General features: G+C 45.5%; 1 protein-coding gene across 7 annotated transcripts in view; it reads right to left on the reverse strand.

Annotated features, from left to right (window-relative positions):
* Rin2 (Ras and Rab interactor 2) overlaps positions 1 to 24,747 on the reverse strand; it is a 208,223-nt gene that overhangs the window by 20,083 nt on the left and 163,393 nt on the right. For 6 of the 7 annotated variants that reach the window (XM_027421603.2, XM_027421601.2, XM_035446250.1 and 3 more), the window contains 5 exons: positions 20,686 to 20,878; positions 17,211 to 17,322; positions 14,805 to 14,877; positions 8,252 to 8,343; positions 5,403 to 6,557 (listed from right to left, as the gene is read on the reverse strand). In XM_027421603.2, the coding sequence (XP_027277404.1) occupies positions 5,403 to 6,557; positions 8,252 to 8,343; positions 14,805 to 14,877; positions 17,211 to 17,322; positions 20,686 to 20,878 (1,625 nt within the window). Of the gene's footprint in view, positions 1 to 5,402; positions 6,558 to 8,251; positions 8,344 to 9,330; positions 9,385 to 14,804; positions 14,878 to 17,210; positions 17,323 to 20,685; positions 20,879 to 24,747 lie in introns of those variants that run through there. The other variant, XM_027421606.2, reaches the window with a different exon arrangement.

Raw genomic sequence — 24,747 nt, forward strand, 5'->3', positions numbered from 1 at the left:
GCTGTACTTGGTGGTGTATACCTGAAATCCCAGCTACTTGAGTGACTGAGACAAGAGGGTCACAAGTCAAAGCCACCCTGGGTAACTTAATAAGACACTGTCTCAAGATAAGAAATATGAGGGCTAAGGGTATAGTTCATGCTTGCCTACTATGCTACTATGTGCCAGGTTCAAGATTTAATCCTCAGAACCAGGGGTGTGTCGGGGGGGGGGGACTTAAAATCATTTAGCTTTTAAATTAATTTTCAACACTGATATAGGCATTATTTTCACCTTCTACAAGTGGCCACTCTTTCTCCCATGATCTACTCATTCTCTCTCTCTCTCTCTCTCTCTCTCTCTCTCTCTCTCTCTCTCTCTCTGTTTTTTTTGTGTGTGTTTTTTTTAATCTACTCATCTTTAACTCTCCTAGGAGACTTGATTAGTTGAGGTGGCAGAATCACAAGAACTAGATCAGAAGTCAAAAGACACAGGTTTTAATCTCAGTTTGGCATTAGCATTTCTCTGGTCACACGACTCAGAATGGCTTTTCAAAAAGCAAATAATTCAAGGACTTAAATCATATTGTAAATTTAATACAAATGCTACCAGACCCTGGAGCTTGAACCTGACTTAGACACTCATTAAAAACACCTAATCTGTAGCACTTGAGAAGCAGAGGCAGATGCCACAAGTTTGAGGCCAGCCTGGTCTACATAATGAGTTTCAGTCTTGTTGACCTAATGAGCTCCAGCCTGGTCGATATAGCAAGATCCAGGCCAATTCAGATTCCCCGCCCCCCAAAAAAGCCAAAACAAAAAAAGAAACTCTACATAAAATAAAATAAGCACACATTAAAAACAAAACAAAACTCAACAAGTTCACTCAAAAACAAAAATAAAACAACCCCAAACAATAAACAAACAAAAAACCCCCAAAACCTTCACCATAACCTTTACCAAAGTAGCAGTGATTGTTTAACTTGAACAAATTACATGAGACCTTCCCTTTTTTACAGGTGGGGTTTCTCACCGTGTTGCCCAGGTTGGCCTCAGGCTCTTGGACTCAAGTAATCCTCCTGCCTCAACCTCTTGACTATCTGGGACTGTAGGCATTCATTCCTGCACCAGGCAGGCTCTCAATGGTCTCTTTTTATAAGTGCTTTATTCTGTGGTATTCAACCACATTTCAGTACCATTTTTCCAGTAAAACAAATAAGAAACAACAAAGATAAAAAAAATAATAACTCAAAAACCGTGGGTACATAAATTAATGAGCTCTCACAAATGTGGGAATTGAATTTAAGGATGCTTCTCCAAAGAATTAAAATGCTCTTGGGAAAAAGTGTGTTTTTGGTTTATGGCAATTACAGAAAAAAAAAAACTGTCTCATTTTTCACTACTAATTGTTAGGAATGTGGAGTGGGGTGCTTTGCCACTACTGGTCATTTGTGGTGAACAGTTTATATGAAATAGATACTTTGAGGGCTACTAACATTTTCGGAGTTAGAGAAGTTTTGATTTTATCAAAGCAAGAATTGAAGACAGGAGGATTGCCCAAGGCTGATATCAAATCAAAGGGGGGAAAACATCCAATATTGCAGCAAGTTTGGCAAAATGGAGATTTTTAGTTTTTAAACAAGAAAATCTTGACTCTCTCTCATTGGTTGCCAGCGACCAAAGCAAGGATGCCAACAAGGAATGAATGTTGGGATAAAAGGACTGTCACACCCATCTTTACTGGCACTCCATATCATGGGATACCAGTTATGATTCTAATTCACTCTGCCAGTCAAGAACTGACCACAGAGCTTCATCTAAAGCCTCAAAGTACGTCGTCCTGTTCTTGTCAAATACAAGGCTCGTCACCTTGGAGAGGTGAAGGTGAACAACAGCTTCCCAGAAAGGAAGCCTATTGGTGGGCCTGCCATGAAGGGAGAGAGGTTCACATGGGAACTGGCCCACAGGGCACCCTCATTGACTTCATGTTCAACAGACTTGCCAAGCTGATGCTAGGCAACTCTATATTCAGGAACCTGTAAATGGCAGGACTTCGGAACGGAAGCTCTCCACAGGAACAGTCTCAATAGAATGAAAATTCCCCATGGTAGGACATGACCATCAACAGTGGCAGCTTTTTATTTTGAGACTGACTGACTACATACAACTTACACTTGGCTAGAAATCACCAGAAAGAGGAGCAGAGTCAGCCCATGAGCAAAAGGAGAGTGGGTAAGAACTTTTCTCCCAGCCCAGTGCCTTTCCTTATGTAACTTAAGAACCATTTTTGGAAAACAGAGTCAGCACCATCTGCATACACTGCAGAGCTCCTTGTGTGCAAATTCATGAGGCCACTTTTTACCTGTGAATGATTGCTCTAATTCTACCAGGGTTAACCCCTAAAATGTCCCCTCCCACTTCTGTGGCTTTAGAATGGATGTTCTGGGAGTCTGGGATTAAATTAGAATTCCTGTTTCCTAAAGTCAGACCTCCAGAAAGAAAGACTGGATGAAATTCTTTAAAGTGGAGAAACCCAAATGGCATTCTTGGAAAGCCTTCCCAGCACTGGCAGACACCTGTTCAGAACAAACTTGAGGCTTGGAATTCTGTAGATAGCATGGAAGTACTACTGCTTCACAGCAGTGAAGATCCCAGTCTTCCTACCAGGAAGTGAGATGTGGGAAAAAGCACACATACAATAGAGGTGAGGAGATCTGGGCTGCATGCCACTCCCCTACAGGCTTGGGCTCACCTTCTGTCCATAGCTCTACACAGCTTGGCTTCTCTTTGAACTGGCAAATTATGGGCGATATATGCAGAAACATACCAGCTTTTGGGTTATGAGTTTCAAAAGTGTCACTGTGCTAACAAGTCCTTAGTAAGCCACCCAGCCATTCATATAACAAAATGTAAAACACAGATGACTGGTTAAATCAATTTCACTTTCACATCGAAGAGGACTGACTTTCTAATAATTAGGATCACTTCTTCCCCTTGGTACAGTTTCTCAGGCTGACCTCTGCTACACTAGCCTTCCCCTTACTTTCAAAAGCCTGGTGCTTTTCAAAGCCCTTTCAAAACATTATGTTTTTCATTCATGAAGCAACAGGAAAAGCTGCCTGCCTTCAGGCAAATGTTTAAAAAAAACCACAAAACACCCCAAACCAGGCTGGACATGGCAGCACACTCCTGTAGTCCCAGCTATTCCTGAAACTGAGCAGGAGGACTGCTGGAAGCCAGACTGTGCAAATAGGCTAAACAATAAAGCAAGACTTCTGACTTAAACAAATAAAATCAACCAAGCAACCAAAAGGCAAAACCAATACAAAGCAGGACGATGTTTCTATAGGTATTTAGCCACAGCAAAGGACCAGTAAACTGTCACAACTCCCCTAATGACCAAACTTAAACACAAGAAGTAGAGGTAGGCTGGCACAATGGGGACTTAACACAGGTGGTGGCTCATGCCTGCAAACCTAGCCCTTGGAAGGCTGAGGCAGGAAGACTAAGAGGGTTCAAGGTTGGTCAGTGTCACGTAGTACAGCTTCATACCAGTTCAAGTTCTGGCCTTGCCAGCTACTAGGGGTGTGGGCTGACATATCACCTGTCTTCCCCAATCCCTCAAGGGATAGAGTGCATTTTGACTGGGGTGTGTGTGGAGGGGGAGTGGGGAGCACCCACTGAAGCAGCTTGTTCAGGCTGCCCAGCTTGTCTGGGAGGCTCTACAGATGTGGGCTACCTTTCTCAGTAGGGACTTCAATTTTAAAATAAGAATTATAATTTTCTGGATGTTTTTGAAGAGGATGAGATTTTGAGTTCTACACACACACCTACACACACACACACACACACACACACACACACACCTACACACACACACCTACACACACACACACACACACACACACGTATACACATACATAGATACACACACAGACACCCCCATGCACACACACTTGTGTATACACACACACACACACACACACACACACACACACACCCCTGACAGGCAAACCTTCCTAAGACTTTCTTACAAGTATTGGTGCTTAAGACATCATTGAGGAAGCCCAGGCTGAGGCTGGCTGGTGCCATCTGCAAATGTAGCTCACTCCTGCCAATAGCCTCCTAGAAACTGAGCTTCCTCAGTCCTGGGAGGAAGCCTCTCTTTCGGGTAGGGTAACCGTGACTATGAATTTGGAGATGGTATTCATCAGAGGGAAGACTCTAGGGCTGCAGGGGGAAAAGGCAACTTCTGTGGCTACTTTGCATTCTGAGGAGGTCTCCTGAAGCCTTTCAACCCTGAGACACTTCACAAAGACACATTCCTTTCAGCTGCTCTCTCCCTAGCACCCCAGCTCTTCTAACCACGCCCAAACAACCCTGGGCTAGGTCAGAGCACCACAAGAAAACAAACAGGGCTTTGAGTCTTTTGTGACCAAATCAAAGAGCTGCTCAAATTCAAAGTAGAAGAGAGAGAGAGAGAGAGAGAGAGAGAGAGAGAGAGAGAGACATGCTCTACCACACACTGTTTACTACTTTCAGCAAACACACCCAATCAGAAAGAAGAAATCCGAGTTTAGCTAAACCATGGAAATGTTTGCAAACTCTTGGCTGTTGCTACCCACTGAATGAAGTCTCTGAAATTAACCTTTTAGAGTCAACCCTCTGAAATTAAAACAAAGCAAGACAAAAAACTTGGATACTCTTTGCTCTGGAAAAAAAGTCTGCTTGCCAAATTCAAATTTGCCTTGGCAAGCTGCTTACCAAAGTAACTATTCACAATTGAGTCCTTCTGTGAGGTCACAGAGAAAGCATTTCCCCTTGACTCTGGAGAGAATGCCTTTCATGTGATCTCCAAATTATGTCACTTATAGCAAAGGTACAACAAATAAACTTGTCTTTCCCATTTCTTGCTTATTCTTAAACTAAGCCTGATACAGACTCTGTAGGGTCAAAGCCAGCAGCGAGGTTACACTTGACAAAGGGTCTCAGGTCCCAAGTGTTGGTCTGTGTTCTGCTTTCTGGGCTGGGGAGGGTACACAGGTGTGCTTTTCCTACCCGTCTTCACACTTCTAACATATGCTGCGACAAAACAAAACACCGACAGCCTCTCAAAAGGCAGCAAAAATAACTGTCTATAAGTTTGCAGCTTACAGAGAGATGCACACCCAGAAAATGCTCAACAGATGTGTCATGCACACACATAGGGCAAGAGGAGTCAGCAACTGGGACCTTCCAAAGCAGTACAAACATTTGCAGCTTGATGTGTAGCATCTGCCTTAAAAGGGAGCTCTTTCCATTCAAATCAGGTGGGAGATTGAGTCATTTGTAACTTTAGAGTAAACTTCGCCCAAAACAACTAACAAGATGCGCCATCAGACAAGAGTTACAGCAGATTTGAAAGTGGGGAAGAAAGGCACTTACCAATTTGGTCTTCTGGGATCAGCGACTCAATAGGGGGGTCCAGTTCCGAGCTCTGGGACAAATAGTTCTTGACCTGGGTCATAAACTGTCGGATGGTCTGCAGCATGTCAGTGCTGGACACATGGCATTCCTTGTTTTCCTTCAGGAAGCTCACGTAGTCCTGCACCAGGCACCCGAAATAGGTGCATTTGTCCCGGGACAGCTCGGCTATCCTGCGGACCATCCGCTTCTCAGGGGTCATGAAGGAGCTGAACACCCCGCTCATCTTTCGCAACTGGGACTTGACGAGCTTGGGCAGCACAAAAGAGCTGTTCCTCTTCTTTTTTGACTTAATGGGAGGTGCCATGGTCTCCTGGTCACTCTCCCCTTCGTAATCCTCCAGGCTGCTGGTGGTGTCGGCCTCGTAGCCATACAGAGGCATGCTCCGGTCGAACTCCAGCGAGTCGGAGGAGGAAGTGGAAAGGCTCATGTCGCTCAGCCTCTGCCTGCCTCCATGGCACGGTGGTGGCTGTGATTCAGAGCCGGGCGGCGGCGCCCTTGTGCAATCCCCGGGGGCGTCCCTAGGCGGGGCTCCACCTGCGTGCCCAGCTGTGCCCAGCTCCGGCTCCGGCTCAGGCTCTGGCTCAGGACTCCGACTGGGCCGGCAGGCGGTCAAGGTCTTAGCGCTGCCTTCTGCTTCCAAAAAAGAAGCCTGCTTCTTCAGCCGGGGTGGAGGGATGGGAGTTGGTTTTGTTCCAAGCAGAGCTACGTTCCCATGTTTGCTATGGTTGACTGTTTCTGGCATGCTCGTCTGGGGTTCAGTCCTGGATAGCCCAGGGCTTGTGTGTAGACTATTAATAGCGGGTGGCGGGGGCCTGGGTGGGGGCGAGCGAGGCCTCTCGGTGCCATTCGCGTTGGGAGTCCTTGTGCTCGGCCGCTTTGGGCCTGGGCTGAGGTCCTGGCTGTGCACTTTCAAGAAAAGAGGATTAATAAAACACAAGGCTCCGTTGGTCTGGCTGCACTCCAGCTCCGAAGGCGTCCTGGTTTTTATAGAATGCACTCCATTTATAAGGCAGAGCTGACGCAAGGAGGCAGGACAGATGCCGGCTGAGGAGAGAGGCCTATGGGGAGGTGGGGAGTTTGGGGGTTTGTTGTCAGCTGAGGAGCTCCAAAAATCTGAAAGTCATTATCAGTGAAGACAAGAATGTAAATATAGTGTAGTTGGGCCATTCCTTTACAAGTCTCTCTCTCTCTCTCTCTCTCTCTCTCTCTCTCTCTCTCTCTCTCTCTCTCACACACACACACACACACACACACACACACACATACACACACAGAATCTGTAGGTCAACAGAGGTTTAACTTGGGGTCTGCTTTTCTCCTTTGATTCCTCTCTCCCCCTTTCATTATGCTCCCTTACTGGAAAAGGCAGAAAGGCAGGCAGACCCAGCTATGGGCTCACAGGAAAACTCCAGGGACTTCTCACCTTCAAAGCCTTTGAGAAAGGTTGGCTGAGCTAACAGCTCCAGCCTAGCCCTTCACCCAGGTAAGAAGGACAAAGAGAATTGGAATGTGTCCAGGATAAGCTCACAAAGGGCACAGGGCTACCACTGAGCTTGCTTTTCAAAATCTCACTGAGCCTGGACAGCAACACCACTCTTTCCAATCAACATCTCCAGGGTGCCCTCCAAAGAGGCAGCTGCCAGCCAAGGAGTTCATCTGGCCTCCAAGTTCTCCTTTATGAGGAAGGACCAGCAGCTGGGCCTGAGGGATGTTACACAATCTACTTGAAGTTTTACACATTCAGCATTAAAACCCAACACAGAGGAAAATTGCATTCAAGGGTCCCATCCCTATGGGGGCGAGATGGGGTGGGGTTGCAGTGTGTGTGTGTGTGTGTGTGTGTGTGTGTGTGTGTGTGTGTGTGTGAGAGAGAGAGAGAGAGAGAGAGAGAGAGAGAGAGAGAGAGAGAGAGAGACAGACAGACAGACAGACAGACAGACAGAGAGGTTTTTAGGTTCTAGACACCTAGGTATGAGGCTTTAAAAATCCCAAACTTCCATTTGAATACTGGGGTATGATTGTTAACCTACCCAAAGACCAAAGTCTTAAAATCTTAAAAGAAATTCCCCTCTTCATCTAGGAGGAAAATATTTAACTAAAGTTAAATCCATACTGATTCTGCCAGAGCACTTGGAAAAAGTCAAACCAGGTGAACTGTGTGTTCACTGTCAGCCACATTCTGGCAGAATTGTGGGGCTTTGAGGGAAATCAGCAAAGAGGCAGACTACAGAAGTCAGTGCGAGCTGACAGAGTGAGGACCTTTGGTGGGATGAATGACATGGCCCATAGCAGCAGGATGGGAGCTGAGTAAGAGGGAAAGAGAGCCATGTCACTGAGATGCTGTCATCACTCCTCACAGCGCCAGAGTGTCACCCGTGTCTGTGTGCCTCTTAGGATAAAAGCCATGCATGTGAATGCTGAGATTACCACTGGACCTCTCTTTCTCTTAGTGTGCCTTTCTCCAGCAAGATGCTGCAGAAAGAGAAGACCTTGGTGGGTCTTATGCTGGGCTCTACATCTGGGGAGCCTTAATAGTTTGAAGGGATAAGCTAGGAGATTTAGGAGTTACCCAGGCACACTTAACCCTGGTATCTGAGTGAGGGATGAACATTGAACTTTGGTAAAGAATCCCAGAATGTGTGATTCAGGCACCTCTGGGTTCTGAGAGCTACATTTTGCCATGAAAGTGGGGTTCTTTTTTATTACAATTGTGTGTTTGATGGGGTGATGGAGCCATGGGGCAGCCCAAAAGGAATACTACTCATGGATTTATTCTAAGATTGACCCAGGCAGGGGTACCCACTTACTTAGTCCCAGTTGGGCTAGTTCTTCAAGCTGAGACTCCGTCTTGGCTGTTGAAATGGCATAAGGCAACTTCAAGGTGAATGGCAGAACATCCCTGATATACACATAAAAGAAAGAGAAAGAATGTTTGTAATTACATAGCTGGTGATGCACTCATGCATTCATTTTCATTTAATGTGAGACGTTTCACATTAAACTGTCCAAAACATGGCAAGTTGACACCATACCACATCCAACCAGAGCTTCTCTCTTTTGGTGACTCTCATCTGAATTATCACATTGGGGACAGGCCAAGACATAAAGCTGCCTGATTGAATCTGTGCCAAGGGTCCAGATTCCCTGCTGGGTAGCATTGGGTGTGTAGAATTCATATCAGGATGTCCATCACCCCTCGAAAGCAGCATGCCCCACTTAGCTAGATGCCCATCATAATGCTGGGCTGTCACTCTCTAGACAGGCATGTTCAATACTTAATCCCCTGCTGGCCTCTCACATACAGTTTCATTGTGACATTTTCCAATTAGAGATCACTCATGTGGCCCCTGTGTGTTGGAGATCAAAGTCTCTACTGTGCTTTGGGGCTGGCTAGTGTACTCTAACATGGATGTATACAGGGATCTCTGGAGACCTCATTATATTACACACTTCATACTTAGATTTTTTGTTTGTTTGTTTGTTTCTTTCTTTTTTTTTTTTGGTTTTTTGAGACAGGGTTTCTCTATGCAGCTTTGGAGCCTATCTATCCTGGCACTCGCTCTGGAGACCAGGCTGGCCTCAAACTCACAGAGATCCACCTGCCTTTGCCTCCCGAGTGCTGGGATTAAAGGCGTGCGCCACCAACACCCGGCCATGGCTCATTTTTTAATGCAAGGCTGAAAACCAAACTCTAAGAACTCCTAACATTAGCACAGGGCTCAGCATAAAACCCTGCCCAGGAGAAAGTCATATTCAATGACAATCATGACCTGAACACAAAGGTGTATTAATTTTTTTTTGGTAGTGGTTTTGGCCTTAGAAAAAAGTAATTATCTACTCTTTCCCTTCACAAATGTTTATTATCATTTATCTACAATAAACAGACCTCGTTCTGGGCCAGGAACAAAACATGAGTCCCTGTCAGAATGGAGCACCATGCCTGTAAACATAAACAGGATACAAACAGGTAAGCTATGTATAGAATTAGGGGAAGAATCACAAACTATGGAAAACCATTATGCGTGAGGGGGAAATAAAGACTGTTTGAAGCCAGCTGGTGTGGAGGCGCACACCTGTAATCTCAGCACTATCTGTGACGGGGAGGCTTAAGCAGGAGGATCAGAAGTTTCAGGCCAGCAGGGCCTACACAGCAAATTCCAGAACAGCTTGCCTCAAAAATAAAATAAAATAAATAAAAATATAAGAGGGCCAGCAGTGAGATGGCTCAGTGAATAAAGGTGCTTGCTTTGCAGAACTGATCACTGGAGCGGAGGGAGCAGACAAAAGGTTGTCCTCTGGCATGCACATGAACACTATGATATCAGCACACGCCCTCCCACATAACACACACACACACACATACACACACACACACACACACACACACACACACACACACACACGCACGCACGCACGCACGCACGCACGCGCACACACACACACACACACACACACACACACACACACACATACACACACACACACGGGCACGCGCTCGAGAATAGAAAAAGAGGTATCTGGTGAGTACATCACACAGGGAAGACAACCCCAAGGCATGGGAGCACTATGTGCAAAGGGCCCAAGATGGGGAGGGTTTAGCCCATGTGAAGAACAGCAAGTGGGCCACTGTGGCTATCATAGAGTTGGTGAGAAACAGACATGGAAGCTTCTGCCTGTATCTTATCAAAAAAATGTCTTGAAAGTTTCTATTGAAGAAAATCATATACCAAAGTATCCTGTTGTTTTTGGTAAGATTAGGCAACATTCTGGAATGAACTAGATCAAATCTGGATTACTGGAGAATCTTGGAACCCTTACGGCTGTTGACAGTCAATTACAAAACTGCAGAGTCAATGAAGATAATAATAAAAAAAAATGGATGTTCCAATAGCCGATAGTGTCACCAAAGCTCTAGCATGCTCTCTTATGAAGTTAGGAGGCTGTTTCTTCTGAGGGTGTTCAGCCCTGGTCAACTACTGCTTCCATGAGGCCTTCACACCTGACCTAAGTCTGTGAACACCTTCTTCTGTATTCTGGCAGGGGCAGTGATCCTGACTCTGAAGGAGAGACTAATGTTACAACTGGAATGTTGCAACATCAAAGTGTATTGCAAACCCAGGTTTGTAAAACCTCACTCAGTCCATTCAAATCTACTTTCTTTATCCAATGTGGAGAAAAGGAACACGTAACAAAACCAACCTATGCTTATTTTAAGCTTTTACCTAGCTCAGCATGCTACCTAGAGTTTAAACATCACCTGACTGGTTTGGGTGTTCTTAATGACATAGCATAGGAAGCTATAGCTGACATTCGTTAATAGATGGTTGCAGGTTTTGACTTATTTAGACAATTAGATGTTGTATATGAGTCGCCTCATACTGTGCCAGCCAGGACTACCCAGCATCTTCACACACACACTTCCTTCTTATCTATACCTCATTAAAAAAAAAGGAGCCCTGATATTAAAGTTTGCACATAACAAACAAAATAGAGCCAACATCTTAATACAGATCTTTCTCCCTAGAGTTTCAGTACACGCACCGTCTAGATTTACTTTATCTTTGCTCTGTATATTTTGTTTCTAAAGAGGGAGAGACTGACATTATTCAGCAGCTACTGCTGCAATGCACCAAACATTTGAACACCTGTGGGGCCTGCTGATCATGCTAGGAAGAAGCTGTAATGTCCCTCATTCATTCAGATCAGAATCATGCAACCACACTGACTGGTGTAGTCCTTGATGTAACCCATAGAACTCCTGGCAGTAAAGCAGGGATTGGAATCAGCTGTGTTGAAACTCAGGCATGTGTCGTTGGCAGAGTAGGGTGAGAAGTGTGGGCTTTGGCATCAAGATAAGAATGGATTTAAATTCTCTGTCTCCCTCCCTCCCCTCCTCTTCCCTCTCTCCCTGGCTCTCTCCTCTCCCTTCCTGTCTCTCTCTTTTTCTCTCGCCCTCTGTAGTTTCTCAAGACAGGGTTGTCTATGTAACTCAGGCTGGCCTGGAACTCCCAATTTTCCTGTTTTAGCTTCTTGAGTGCTGAGGTTACAGGTGTGTTCTATACCTGCTAGTTTCATTTCGTTTTTAGATTATTTCTCTTCCTGATGTGTATGAGTGCTTTGCCTGCATGTATGTCTTGTACCACATGTATGTCTGGTGGCCCTTAGAGGCCAGAAGACTATGACAGATACCCTGGGACTGAAGTTACAGTTGTGAGCTGAGACTCGAACTCAGTCCTCTAGAAGAACAGCCAATGCCCACTGAGCAATTTCTCCAGCCCCCTACAGCTGCTGGTTTATGATTCTATGATGGTAAGCAAGCACCTCACTCCTGTAGTTCTAATTCACAAGGATGATGGAAGGGGTACGGAAAATGTACCTGTTGTGCTTATCACAACTATGGAAGAATCCAGCTACTATTTCAAGATTAAAAAGTGTGGTCCAAGCTCAGGAACAATATCGCCATCACCTGGGGGCTTGTTGGGCATGCAGGATGTGGCACAGTCCAGATCCCCTGAATTCAAGTCTGCCTCTTAATGGGGTTACAAGTGATTCTGGGGCACAACTGAGTTTGAAAGGTGGCTGGTTCTCTACATTGTGTTGACAATACCCAAGCAACAGGGAGCTCTGTGGTGTTGCTGATCAATGGCACTCATTACTTCTGCTCTTAACTGTGCTTTCCATTGAGCTGCTGCAACACTACAAATCAGGTGTCCACTAACTGTGGATTCTCTTTTCCATATATACTTGACACATTCTGTGTGGGAACCCAATATGTCTCTATGATGAATTCTCTACTAGCCACCAGGTAGAAGATTTCAGAAATAATTCGGTAAGACTGGATCCTGTCAACCACTGATGACCAAGAATGCCAATAAGGAGCATTAGAGGAGAAACCAAAGCACCAAGCACCTTTGCATTTAAAATAAAATAAAAAATGACTGCCAGGCAGTGGTGGTACATGCCTTTAATCCCAGCACTGGGGAGACAGGCAGGTAGATCTATGTGAGTTCAAGACTAGCCTGGTCTACAGAGCAAGCGACAGGACAGGCTCCAAAGCTACACAGAGAAACCCTGTCTGAAAAAAAATGGAAAAAAAAAAGACTCTCCGACCCTATTACTTGCAAATGCAGATGCTGGGATCTTCCTCTAAGTACCTCAAGTAAGTGCTGTACTTAGTAATTTGCTAATGGCCTTCATTTACTTTATGGTGTTTAATCACCAGCCTGCCCTGCTACTCCAGCAGGTACTCTGGCCTGCTTGGAGTGTGGAGGACAGAGATGGAATCGTCTCTGTGTAGTTGCCAAGTATTTGTGGGTGTAAGGCTCTTTCTCCAATAGCACAATTACCAGGAGGCAAAGTTGGTAGGCGAGCTGTCAGCCATCTTCACCTCCAGCTGACATGTCAACACTGGCATCATCTCTAACCTGATTAAAACTTTTTAAAGATTGGGATTACAATTCATCATATTATGGGGTGCACTGAAATGTATTTTATCTGGGTGCTATTGGAATTTAGTGATGCAGTACTGGGGAAACTATATAATTTCCTTTCCTGAGACAGTGCCTCACAAAGAATGGAACCATCCCAGATCCCTAAAGTCTTTCCTTAGAGGGCATTTTGTGCATAGTTTTAATATAATCCTGAATAGTCAGGATGTAACTGCATAAAAAAAAAGATTTGTACTTTATTCTAACTTTACCTCCAAAGCATCATATTTACATGAAGCAGCTCCAGTCAGTGGTTTGTGTAACACCCACCAAAAGAGAAGTGATGTCATAGTCAGGTAAGTAATGTCTTCATTCTCTTAATCTAATTGTTATAAGTAATTGTATTTCAGATGTTTAGAAGTGAAGCACACAGGCTCCAGGGACCATGACCCTAATCTGGTAAGCAGTTGACATCCCCTAGTGGGGAGGGGTCCTCACAAGGTAGGCACTGTCCATCCTGGGAGCTGCCCTCATTTACTTCCTGCTGATGAGCAGTGCTAGGGTCTCCTCTGGAGACATTTCCTCTTCCTCAGGCCATTTACTGTGCAACCTTAGCTATCTTGAGAGCTTAGTTGCCATGCCAGGCAGAGAAAGTCAACAGGTATGATGCATGCTGCACAATCTAATCCTTAAAATAAATTGAGCCAAACCCAAATGACTCCCCAGTCTTGGTGAGACAGCCGTGAGTTGTGATCTCTGAAAAGATATCTCCTGTAGCCACTGCAGTGAGCAAACAGAAAAGCCAAGGAAGCCAGCCTGAGCTTTGCCTGGTTAGCCTAGGCAAGGCCCAAGCTGGTGAGCTGGCTCAACCATTTAGCATGCATTGCTCTTGCAGAGGACCTGGGTTCTATTCCTAGCACTTTTAAAGGGCTTCATAACTATCTGTGACTCTGGTTCCAGAGGAATCTGACTTCTTCTGTTTCTGTGGGCACCAGGCATGAGGATAGTGCACAGACCTGCATTCAGGCAAATGCTCATATGCATAAAATAAAATTTAAAAAATCTAGAAACAAGAAAGAAAGGAAGGAAGGAAGAAAGGGAGGGAGGGAAGAAAGGGAGGGAGGGAGGGAGGGAGAGAGGAAGGAAGGAAGGAAGGAAGGAAGGAAGGAAGGAAGGAAGGAAGGAAGGAGAGGAGAGGAGAGGAGGCTAGGCCAACTCTACAGGCAGCATTGCTTAATTACTTCAAGAACACTGGCTTCATTTGGCTGTTTTTGTTTTGTTCCTTGGCAGTGCTAGGGATCAAACCCAGTGCCTCATGCTTTGTAAGCAAATGCTTTACCGCTCAGCTACAATCCCAGGCACGAGAACTCGGACTATGAAAAGCTGTTATTGATGTAAACTATAACTCACATCCTTTCCACACTGGTTCACATTCTGATCTGGGGCTTGAGGATGTGAGCCCCAGCTGGCCTGAAGAACTGTGCAGCATTTATGGGTTGGTTTAAATAATCTACATTTGAGAATGGACTATGTCCCCTGGAGTTTTCCAAAACACTGTCAGACACCTTGAAAAGTTACAGGTTTAAGTACTGGTTTCTGTCTGTCTATGTGTGTGCATGTGCATGCATGTGCTTGTTTATACAGGTGGGTATATTGCTATGTGTGTGAGTATGTTTTCTGCCCAATGGGTCTAGCCATCAGGAGCCATGGACCAGTTTGAAGAAATAACCATATTGATGAGAATTTGCATCTGGAGGTCCAGGCCAATGTTTCCATCTTAAGCCTCACACTGGGATGGTGTGAATATCTTATTTAAGTGGCAAACCCTTCCCTGACAGCTCATAGGTGACCAGACTTCCAGATCCCTTCTCCAGACTGAAGTCCAGAGCAAATCACACACAAAGCAGGTCCATGGGATGTTCAGAATCCTTACCTGCTGATGCAGTAGAAAGCAATGAGCCGGAATAAATCCGCAAAGCTGATTCCTGAGCCTTCCAGGGAAAAGGCTAGAAAAAAGAGAGAGAGATTCCAGAAGGTGGCTGAGTCTTCCTGAGTGTCTGGGAAGGAACGATATCTAATGCAGCATATGTGGGCCCATCTCCATCCTCTAGACTACTATGCAGCTTATCCAAACCAGCTGTGAGAGGGCTGCCTGACAGCCAGACACAGCTTTAAACAGCCAGCGAGGGCGGCCTCCCTGACTCACTCTTAGCACACACTCCATGCTTAGTAAACACACTCACTTGCACAACAAGCCCTCTGTTTTGAAGTTCAGAGCTCAGAGTTGGGCAGGGCCAAGGGCTCATCTGGCTGCAGTGAGAGACCACCAGCACTCGGCCGGCAGCAATGGGTCAATGGTCCCACGACCCCAGGCCCTTTCTTATTAGATCCTGGACCTGCAGGGCCATACTCCCTTTTGACAAGTCAGAGTCCTCTTATGTAGACCCAGGACAGAGGGACATGAACCCAGAGGTCAGGTCAAGGGCTCTAGAAATCATTTCTGGGTTACATTTCATATAAAGATTCTACAACCCTGTTTTCTTGCCTGGAGGCATCACACACGCTCCCAAATGAAAGATGCATTCAGACAACAAGCTGTGGTCACGTGTACTGCTTCCAAAAGGTGGAGGCAGGCAGTGGCTTGGTTTCCAATCCTCGTGGGCCAACCACCTTCATCTCACCTACAAAACGGACAATAACAGTTCCTTGCCAGTCCAAAGGATCAGTGTGGAATATAATTTGTTTTTAATGAATAGCTCATATGAAAGTACTACATACAAATGTATGGGGGTGTCTATTGCATCATCCAGAAATAATGCTAAAATATCTGTTATTGTAATGAACCCTCTCCCACCCCATCTGTACAGACACCAGTCTGTTGGGTAGATATCATTATGATAGGACTCAAGCCTGCAGTAAGTCATTATAGGCAGGGTGACGCTTTGCACAGATTAGCTCTTTCAATCGTTTGAAAGTTCCTTGGGGAGGATTAGGGGTGTGTGACTGAAGTCCTAGAATCTTATGGAGGGAAAAAAAAACCCTTCTGGCTTCAGGGAACTCAACAAACAGGTGTGTATTTGTGTGTGTGTGTGTGTGTGTGTGTGTGTGTGTGTGTGTGTGTGTGTGTGAGTGTGTGGTTCATTGACAGTGCCTGTGCTTGGGAAGAAAGAGTGGTTTCCTTGTCATGGTGAACTTTGGAAATGGGGAAGGATTTAAAAGCCAGGAGAACTTGTTGCTGGTTGGGCCAGCAGCCTTCCAAAAGCCATCTCAGAATAATGGAATCAATTTAACATAAATTCATTATTTATTAACTTTCTAGACATTCACTGTCTTTAAAATGGTGGTGGGTCTAAAACATCACTTTAGATTATTTCCCACTGTATTTACTTGTTGTCCAAGTTTAGCCTGCTCAGGCGCATCTGTTTCCCAGGAACCCTTGATAGTGTGAATTCCAGATTCACACTTGAACCCGAAGCAAATCATGGACGCAGGCAGGGTTTTCCTGTGCCAGAAATGCCACTCCCTTGGATTCTATGTAAGATCATTAACTCAAGGAGAGTGGACACCAGGGTGGGGAAATCTCATGCCTGCCCTTCAATTAACCTCAGTACCTTCAAATGCAGGGACTGAGTCATGCCCCATCCTGCAGGCTTCCTAACTCCACTCTCCTGGCCTTTGCTCCTCAGCTTGCTAACCTAGAATTTCCAGATCTTCCCACTTTGTGGTGCAGACCCATCTCCTGATCTTTTCTTGGAGACTGGCAGTACCTCAGAACTGTGTGTTCCCTCTTTTATTTAAAAACTTGGCCTCTCAACACTCCACATTTTCAATGACCAGAAAGTAGACAACAGAGAGGAAAGCAACACGGCTGAGCACCCACTCCCTGCAAATCCCCAGCTGCTCATCTGCCCACAGGGCTCAATTCACCTGGATTAACTGCCTTTCACGGAAGACTGAACAGTGACTACCTGGAGGGAACTCGTGTGCTTGAGGCTTATTTATTCAGGAAGATGTGCAGACACATACTTTGGCATTAGATCTTGTAAAAGCACTGTTGCTGCCGCTTCCCTGGGGTTTAGTCAGCAGCAAATCAGGGACCCAAACCTACTCAGTGCCTATCTGGGGACAGGTCAAGATGATCTACACTCAGCCCGTCTCATGTGCCAAACCCCAGGGCACACATGGTACCCATAAGTTGTTTAACTGGTCTATGAATTACTCAGAGGCTAGTATCACCTCACTGGACAGATGCTGAATGCCAGGACTAGACATGTCTGTGGGCGTCAAAGTCTGAGCTCTTTCCCATCAGGCCTGCCCTCACTAGCTGACAAACACTTACTGTATGTGCTTTCTTTAATAGTGAACTCTTTGAGAGGTGCTCCGAATTCACAGGGCAGGCGAAGGGAGAGGACTTTCTTCTGCATTTTGGAGGATTTACGAACCAAAAAGATCTAGTAGAAGGAAGAAAAATGCAAGTTAAGGAGGGGAAAACCTGGGTACATAATTTTCCTTACATCTGATGCCCCGTGCTTAGTAGAACACCCTTCCCATCAGGTCTATACAGCTCAGTGCAGGACACTCTTTAGAGAAAGAGCTCATAGCCTATTGAAGACTCCTTGCTTTCAGCAGGGGCTTAGAAGAACTTTACTTTCTCCCTGACCCAACTTTATCCATGAAGTTTAAAAAGTCCCTTGTCTGCAGAGGCACCGGTGGTCTGGTGACTGCTTCACTGTGATAGGTCTATATGCCTTAGCCCCTGTCTCAAACCAGTGTCCTGATGTATGAAACTTAAATTACAAAGAAATTCACATGATCAAACCATAGATCGTAAACTGGGAATTTGTTGGCTAATTTGGCTCATGGCATATTTATAAGAGGAACTTGAATTTGTTAAGAGTGAAAAAGCAGTTGTTTTTGAAGTTTTAGTTTTTGCTTTAGAGAATGAATTTCTAGTTTCTTTTGAAAAATGAGATAACGTGTCAAGTCAGACACATGGAGAAAGCTCTCAGAGAGAAAAAAATGGCTGCCACATTTGGGAAGTGAATGGGTGTACTCTGAGGTTCACCCCAGCCAACACCGAGGCTGCTCCCTTCAGGTCTTCACATACATGTTTTACACAAAACCAACTTCCACAGTGATGTCAAGGCCACTGGGCCTCTGTCCATGCAGAGGCAGGCCCACCGTGCTGCTGTGTAGGTCCAGTCCTCACAGCTCCAGGATCATCCACCTGGCCTACAAATCAGATGGGGTGTGTAGTTTGGTGGCCTTGGCTAGGTCCTGGTCCCTTCTATTGTGAATGCCTTTCTTTAATATCTCTTTCATCTGGATTTGAACACCTTACACTCCCCGCTTCTCTCTCTTGCTACAGTATTTCACATTCCCTACCCCAGCTGATCTTTGCTTTTCTCTTCGTATCTATAGTACCCATGGTGCTTATGGGGAAGGGGGCGCCAGAAAGCCTTTTGAGCTTTATTTTTCCCATAATTCCCATGGGGCACCTATGAAACTCATCTGATTCACACATCTGAGCAGTCAGGCTCTGGGACAGATTAAAAACTGAGGCAAGTGCTTCCCAAATAGTATTCTGGGTACATGTGTTTGGGGTAAGGCCCAAGCTCTGAGAGGCAGCTTCCTTAAGAAGTGGGGACCAATTAGGGATGAGTAGTGCATCCCCAGGCCTTGATTCATAAACATTACACTCCTATTGGAGAGGCTGTCAAAGTTAGACCTGCAGAGTACATCCACCCTGAGCCTGCCTCTGTGAGTAAATCTGTGTGATGCCCAGCTGCACATTCCTTTACACATTGTCTGTGGCTGCTTTTGCCTGACAAAGCCTGTGCTGAGTAGATATGACAAATACGGTGTGACCAGGAAACCCAACAATATCTACACTCTGACTCCTTACAGAGTAGTCCACAGACCTCTGTCTTGGGTGGTTGCTTAATTAAGGATGTAGTACCATCCTTAATATATTCATGCCACCAGGGCCAGGTTTCTAGCCTCTTGCTTTTCCTTCATCTTCATTCTCATTTCTGGTCCACATGGTGCCTGTCCTCAACCTGCCCCATCTTGTCAGGATAGGCCCTGTCAAGAGCTCATGTAGGTGGATAGAGAGAATATTCTGCTAGCTTATTCCTCTTGCAGGTCTCAGCAGGAATGGCTTACGCCCCACCCCAGGAGGGAAGCAGGGCAGGGTGGGAACTGCTGCCTGGTAATGTCCTGCTTCGGAACTTTGTGCATAAATGCACAAGCATGTAATTCAATTGGTAAAAGGAAAGCCTCACAAGAAGAAGTTTCTGACCATACAGACCAACGCTAGAGCCAAGGAATTCTCTCCAAATATGAGCAACTATTGCTCTGCACAGCCCGAGCATGTTCTCATGGAGTTCTTAGTCCTGCCTGCTTCTGCTTTCAGGAGGGAAAGCAGCAGCAAAGACCAGGCAGAGTGACTTGTATGGACAGATAGTGACACAGGTAGCCCCTAGCTGCTGCATGACCCCGAAGCTGCTATGGGAATCCTCAGCTAGCTATTGATAGAATTTTCCCCTGGCTATCCCCTTGTGGCTTAGTTACTTTGTATCTAGCATATCCTTTTAACCTTATTTTATCTGTGATTTACTGTGTTTGCCATTTGTGTGGACATCCCACAAAATGCTGTCCACTAGAACATTCTACAGTGATGGAAAGAGTCTCTATCCTGGGCCATCCACTATGGCAGCCACCTGTGAGTCTGGAGTATGGAAAATATAGTTAGTGAAGCTCAATAACCGACTTGCTAATTTTATTCACTATAATGTGTGAGAATTTAAACAGCTATATGGGTGTGAGACCCCACTACAATGAACAACACCAGATAAGCCAGCTATTGAATAATTTTTTGATTTGTTTTGTTTTTAAGGAACTTCTACAGAGCGGTAGATTGTATTTAAATCCAAAGTTGAAATTGGGTATCTGTGCCAATTACTCTCTAGTTTATTTTTTGAGGTCTTCTGATTGAATCCAGAGCTCACAGATTGGTTGGAGGAATCCAAACTCTAGCCCTCATACTTTGTATGACCAGTGCTTTATCCACTGAGCCATTCTCTGGCTTCATCTTTCTTTCTGGCTTCCTTCCTTCCTTCCTTCCTTCCTTCCTTCCTTCCTTTCTTTCTTTCTTTCTTTCTTTCTTTCTTTCTTTCTTTCTTTCTTTGAGAGTCTTTCCATATAACCCAGACTGGTCTTGAACCTAGATTCTTCTGTCTCAGCCATCCCAGTGCTAGGTTTGCAGACATAGGCTGCAGTGTCTAGCTGTAGAGTAACTGGACTGAATAAGAGGAACCAATGGCCCTGGATAGGCACTACCTGCTGAAATAGCAACAGATTTTGATTCACATGGAAAGCTACCGAGAAAGTTAAAGAAATTACTGGTAGCCTGAGAAGACAGTCTGTGGTCACAGATTGTATCCTCAGATGAATGGTTGGGCCCCACAGGGTCCCTAAACTCAGAATGAAGAGAGAGCCTTGGGGGCAAGCAGGGATCCAGAACCAGGTTCCAATGGTCAGGCCAGGGCTCTTCCTTCCTTTGATGATCTGGCACCCTGTTGAGCCATACAGTCCCATAATCGAGGGGAGGAAGATGGGAAGACAGACCTGGAAAGGATCTGCTCCTAGAAGCTGCCTTGTGGACCCCAGAATTACCCTGCATTGTATCTGAGGTCTACCCTGCAAGCCACACTACCTAGAAGCTAGGAAGAACTTTCTGGAACTCTCTCTAAGTGTTTCTCTATTAGGCGGCAGCATGCCTGCCTCAACCTCTTCTTAGTCTTGCGTCTTACCCCTGGTGGCTGGTTCTGCAGAACCTCTGCAGCCTCCTCCTCACTTAGACTCAGCTGCAGCCATATGGGGTGGGTGTGGAGGAGCCGGTCCAGAATGCTGAGCCTGTTGGAGAGGCTGTCATACCCAGAGTCTCGGGGACATGCCTTCCCATCCTTGTCTTCAGAATAGCCATCATCCTTGTGTCTCACCATGCTAGAAGAAAGAAAAGGACAGGGCTCAAATGACTGATACCATCCCTAGGTACTTAGGGCATAAAGTATTTGTTACTCAGAGGACAGACCTTTAAAGTGCTAAACTTCAGATACAATAAGCCTGAGGTCTCAACGCTTAAAGGCACTTGTCACAAACACAAGTACTGTTGTACTTTACAGGCAAATGACACTTGGGGATATTTGTTCTGATTCTAAATGACTGGTTTCATTTCTTCTTACAAACCTACGCATTCTTTACCTCCAACATTAGGAATAATTAAAATACCATAATCCAATGGTTTTGTGCTGTCCATAAAAGCCGACAAATGTATGTCCTAAAAGCTTTTTATAGTTGGGTGTGGTGTGGTGGCACACACCTTTAATCTTAGCAGTCAGGAGGTAGAGGAAAGGCAAATATCTGTGAATTCAAGGCCATTCAGGGCTCCATAGTGAGACCCTGCCTCAACAACAACAAATAAGCAACACAACCTCTCCAAATAAATAATAAAAAAACAATAAAAACAACCCAAAGCGTGTCTACTGATAAATGAGTGCACTGTATTTATTACCCAGCTACAATGTGGACTGCTAACACAGATTAACCAGGAGAATAGCATGCTAAATGAGAAGAGCCAGGTGTGTACATTCATTACATTTTGTGCTGGGGGATAAAGGGGCATTGAGCTAAGGTCACAGTATAGTATGGCTCTCCTACACAGGTCCTGAGTGGGAAAAGTCCTAGGGAGAGAAAGTAGGTTGGTGGTTGACTGAGAGTCAAGCAGAGGGAAAGGAGCAGTGACTCCAAACAGGTAACTTTGGGAGTTGTAGTAAATGTGGTATGCGGTAATGCCCAGGATTGCAAAATGCGAACACCCTGAAAACCCCTGGATGACTCATGCCCTTCAAATAGGTAGGTTTTATGGCTTGTGAATCATATCAACAAATAAGCATATTGACCTCCTTTGGTGCCAACACCTGATTCTAGGTGAGAAATGAGAAAACCGAGGCCAGAGGATGCATAGAGCTGCTCTTTGCGAGCTCTCAGTTCCTTCTTGAAGCACACTACACTGTAAGAATCATGACGCTGGTTTTAAAGATCAGGTTGCTGGTCTAGGTACACATGTGTATTACATGTAATTCTAGCACTTGGAAATGGAGGTAGAAGGATCAAGATTTCAAGGTAGCCAGGTGTGGAGACCAGGTCTTTAATCCCAGAAGAGACAGTTGGATCTCTTTGAGTTGGAGGTCAGCTTGATTTACACCAAGCCAGCCAAGGCTATAGGTGAGATCCTGTTTCAAAAACGAAACACAACACTACAAAAGGATCAGGAGGTCAGACCTTGATCAAGGGCCTGTCTTTGCTCAGATGGAGAGTACTGAAATTCTAGTCCAAGGTTGCTTGTCTCTAGGGACCCTCTTCCTTCTCCACACTCAGCACTGACACCTTTCCTGGCTCTGAGGGAACAGGTCCCCATTATGGTCCTGGAGTAGCCGGCAGGAATGTAACACTTGATCCTTGTGTCCAAAGATGCAGGCTTAGTGTAGGGTATGTTCAGTCATCAAACACATACCCAGTGTGTGTCCTGGATAAAGCCCCAAGACTAGGAAGGATGGGAGAGTGGAGGATTGCAGAAAGGAAAGATGAGATTGTTCATATGGTGATGACCATCTCTGTCACTGTCGCAGAGACAAAATGAGAGCACTGGAATAGCCAGGGAACCGATCCTGCCCCTTCTCCCAGTGTCTTCGTTTTATACAGATCTAAACAGCCTCATGTTTCATTTATCTTCTAGATACATACCTAAAGCACCAGCTACACAAGAAGATGAGGCAGAAAGATCACTTGAACCAAGGAGACCAAGGCCAGCTTGGGCAAGCCAGCGAGGTCATCCCAGCACATACACAAAGAGAGGTCATGGGCATTTATTTTCTCTCTCTCTCTCTCTCTCTCTCTCTCTCTCTCTCTCTCTCTCTCTCTCTCTGTGTGTGTGTGTGTGTGTGTATGTGCTTTTGCTCAAATGTGTGAAAATTTTCTTTCAATTCTCCTGTCAGTTTTCAGAAAGAGGAGTCTGTGTCAAAATAAGGGAAGCTGCTGTCCCTTCTGCAAAAGCCACCACAGTCACTCTGGGTGTTCTAAAGTGACTATTCATAGAGGTAAAAGAACAAACCCTACGAGGGGAAGCTGGCACACAGGTGAGCTGACTGAAGACCACTGCCTCTCCAACCTGTCCATCTACAAAAGCCACCAGAGAAACTTGAAAAGGGTCAGTGGTGAGATTGCACACCAGATAAAGTCAATGAAACTTTGAGGCAGAATGTGGGTATGAGAATACTCAAGTCCCCCAGGGGATCCCCGCAGGAGCCACATCTGAAGACCCTAAACTTGCCAAATTTGTGAGCCTGTGTAGGAATCCCCTGGGGACTGGTGAAGCCACAGACTCCTGGTTTTGACACCCAAGATTCTGATTTCGTGGGTCCTGGTGGACCAGAGCCACTGCGGTTCTCTCAAGTTCTGGGGACACTGATCCTGTCCATCTGATGACTTCCCTGTAAGGACCACTTGGCTCGAGAGCTAAGTAGGAAATATGAGCTTGGGTTCTGATCAGTTAGCTGTTTGGTTCTGTTAGGGGGCTGGAGGGGAGTGTTAACACACTACTAAAGGAATGCCTGAATTTCAAAATAAATATTTCAGAGCCACGGAGATATGAAAGTATAGGGCTTGCCTGGTATGTTCCAGGCCCTAGGGAGGATCTTCAGCACTGCAAATCAAACCAAAACAGAAAAACCATAGCACTACATTTCCCACCATCTCCAATTGGCCATATTTTATCAAGTCCAAATCTGACAGTGTCTAACATGCTCGTGCTCCACCAGGAGTTCTGAGCAAGTAAGAAGGCATTCCACTTCTCCTTAGAAGGTCACATCCCACAAGTCCTCCCAGGTTTGGGGCTGTTGTTTTTAAAAACGCTCTTTGTTCTGATGATGTTCAGCCTAAGCAGCCAGGGCCCAGACAGGAAGATGGTGAGTAAGATTCATGGAGCCTCATAAAGAAGAAACCATAAATTAGACCTTGCAATTAGTCTTTGGCACTGACTTGATCCATCCAGCCACGTGAGGTTTATAGTGTATTATTACAGGACCAAGTGGCTTTTATCAGGGGCAATCTTCAGGAAAGAGCTGAGGGATGACATATGGACTGTCAGGTGGATGCGTTCACCCCCTCCAGAGCCCACTTTCCAGGACAGTAGCCCACATCCTGGTTGTTAGGGGCACTGGCTACCAACACCTTATAGCCTCCCTATTCTCCTGGAAATGCTTTGGAAGTTATATCCACCCTCTCCCTGGGAAATAACCACTGTCCATGATGTACAGATGTGGCTGGAGAAGGGAATGACATTCTTGTCTCAAGGTGGGGCATTTTGGAGTGGGATGTGGCAGAGCCCACAGTTTTGCCTTGCTTCCCTTTCCATCCATATTCCTGCTCCTGCGTGCCTCTCTCCAGAAACCATCTGCACAGGAATCTATGCATTACGCTTGGCTTCTAGGGAGCTCCACCTAAGACATACCCACTGAGAGTAACAGAAACCATTGCTTTCTAAGACAGACGGGCATCTCTGTGTAATGAGTGCTGTCAAAGGCCAAGTGGCTTAGAAATGTAATGAGGCATCCCATGATACAATCCAGGCATTTGTAATAATAACATGGTCACAGTGAGGTGTCCCAAGGGCCAGTCTCAAGGATGGAAGCATGTGGTCCCTCTTCTAGCTGGTCCAGGCATGTGAGACCTTTTCCAGCTCCCTTTCTGAGCTCCATTTTTCTCCTTTGTAAATGGTACCTCCTACATCAGGTGGTGATTATGCCTTAAGGATA

The sequence above is a fragment of the Cricetulus griseus genome, chromosome 6 (genome assembly GCF_003668045.3).
Source record: "Cricetulus griseus strain 17A/GY chromosome 6, alternate assembly CriGri-PICRH-1.0, whole genome shotgun sequence".
In the NCBI taxonomy this organism is placed as follows: Eukaryota; Metazoa; Chordata; class Mammalia; order Rodentia; family Cricetidae; genus Cricetulus; species Cricetulus griseus.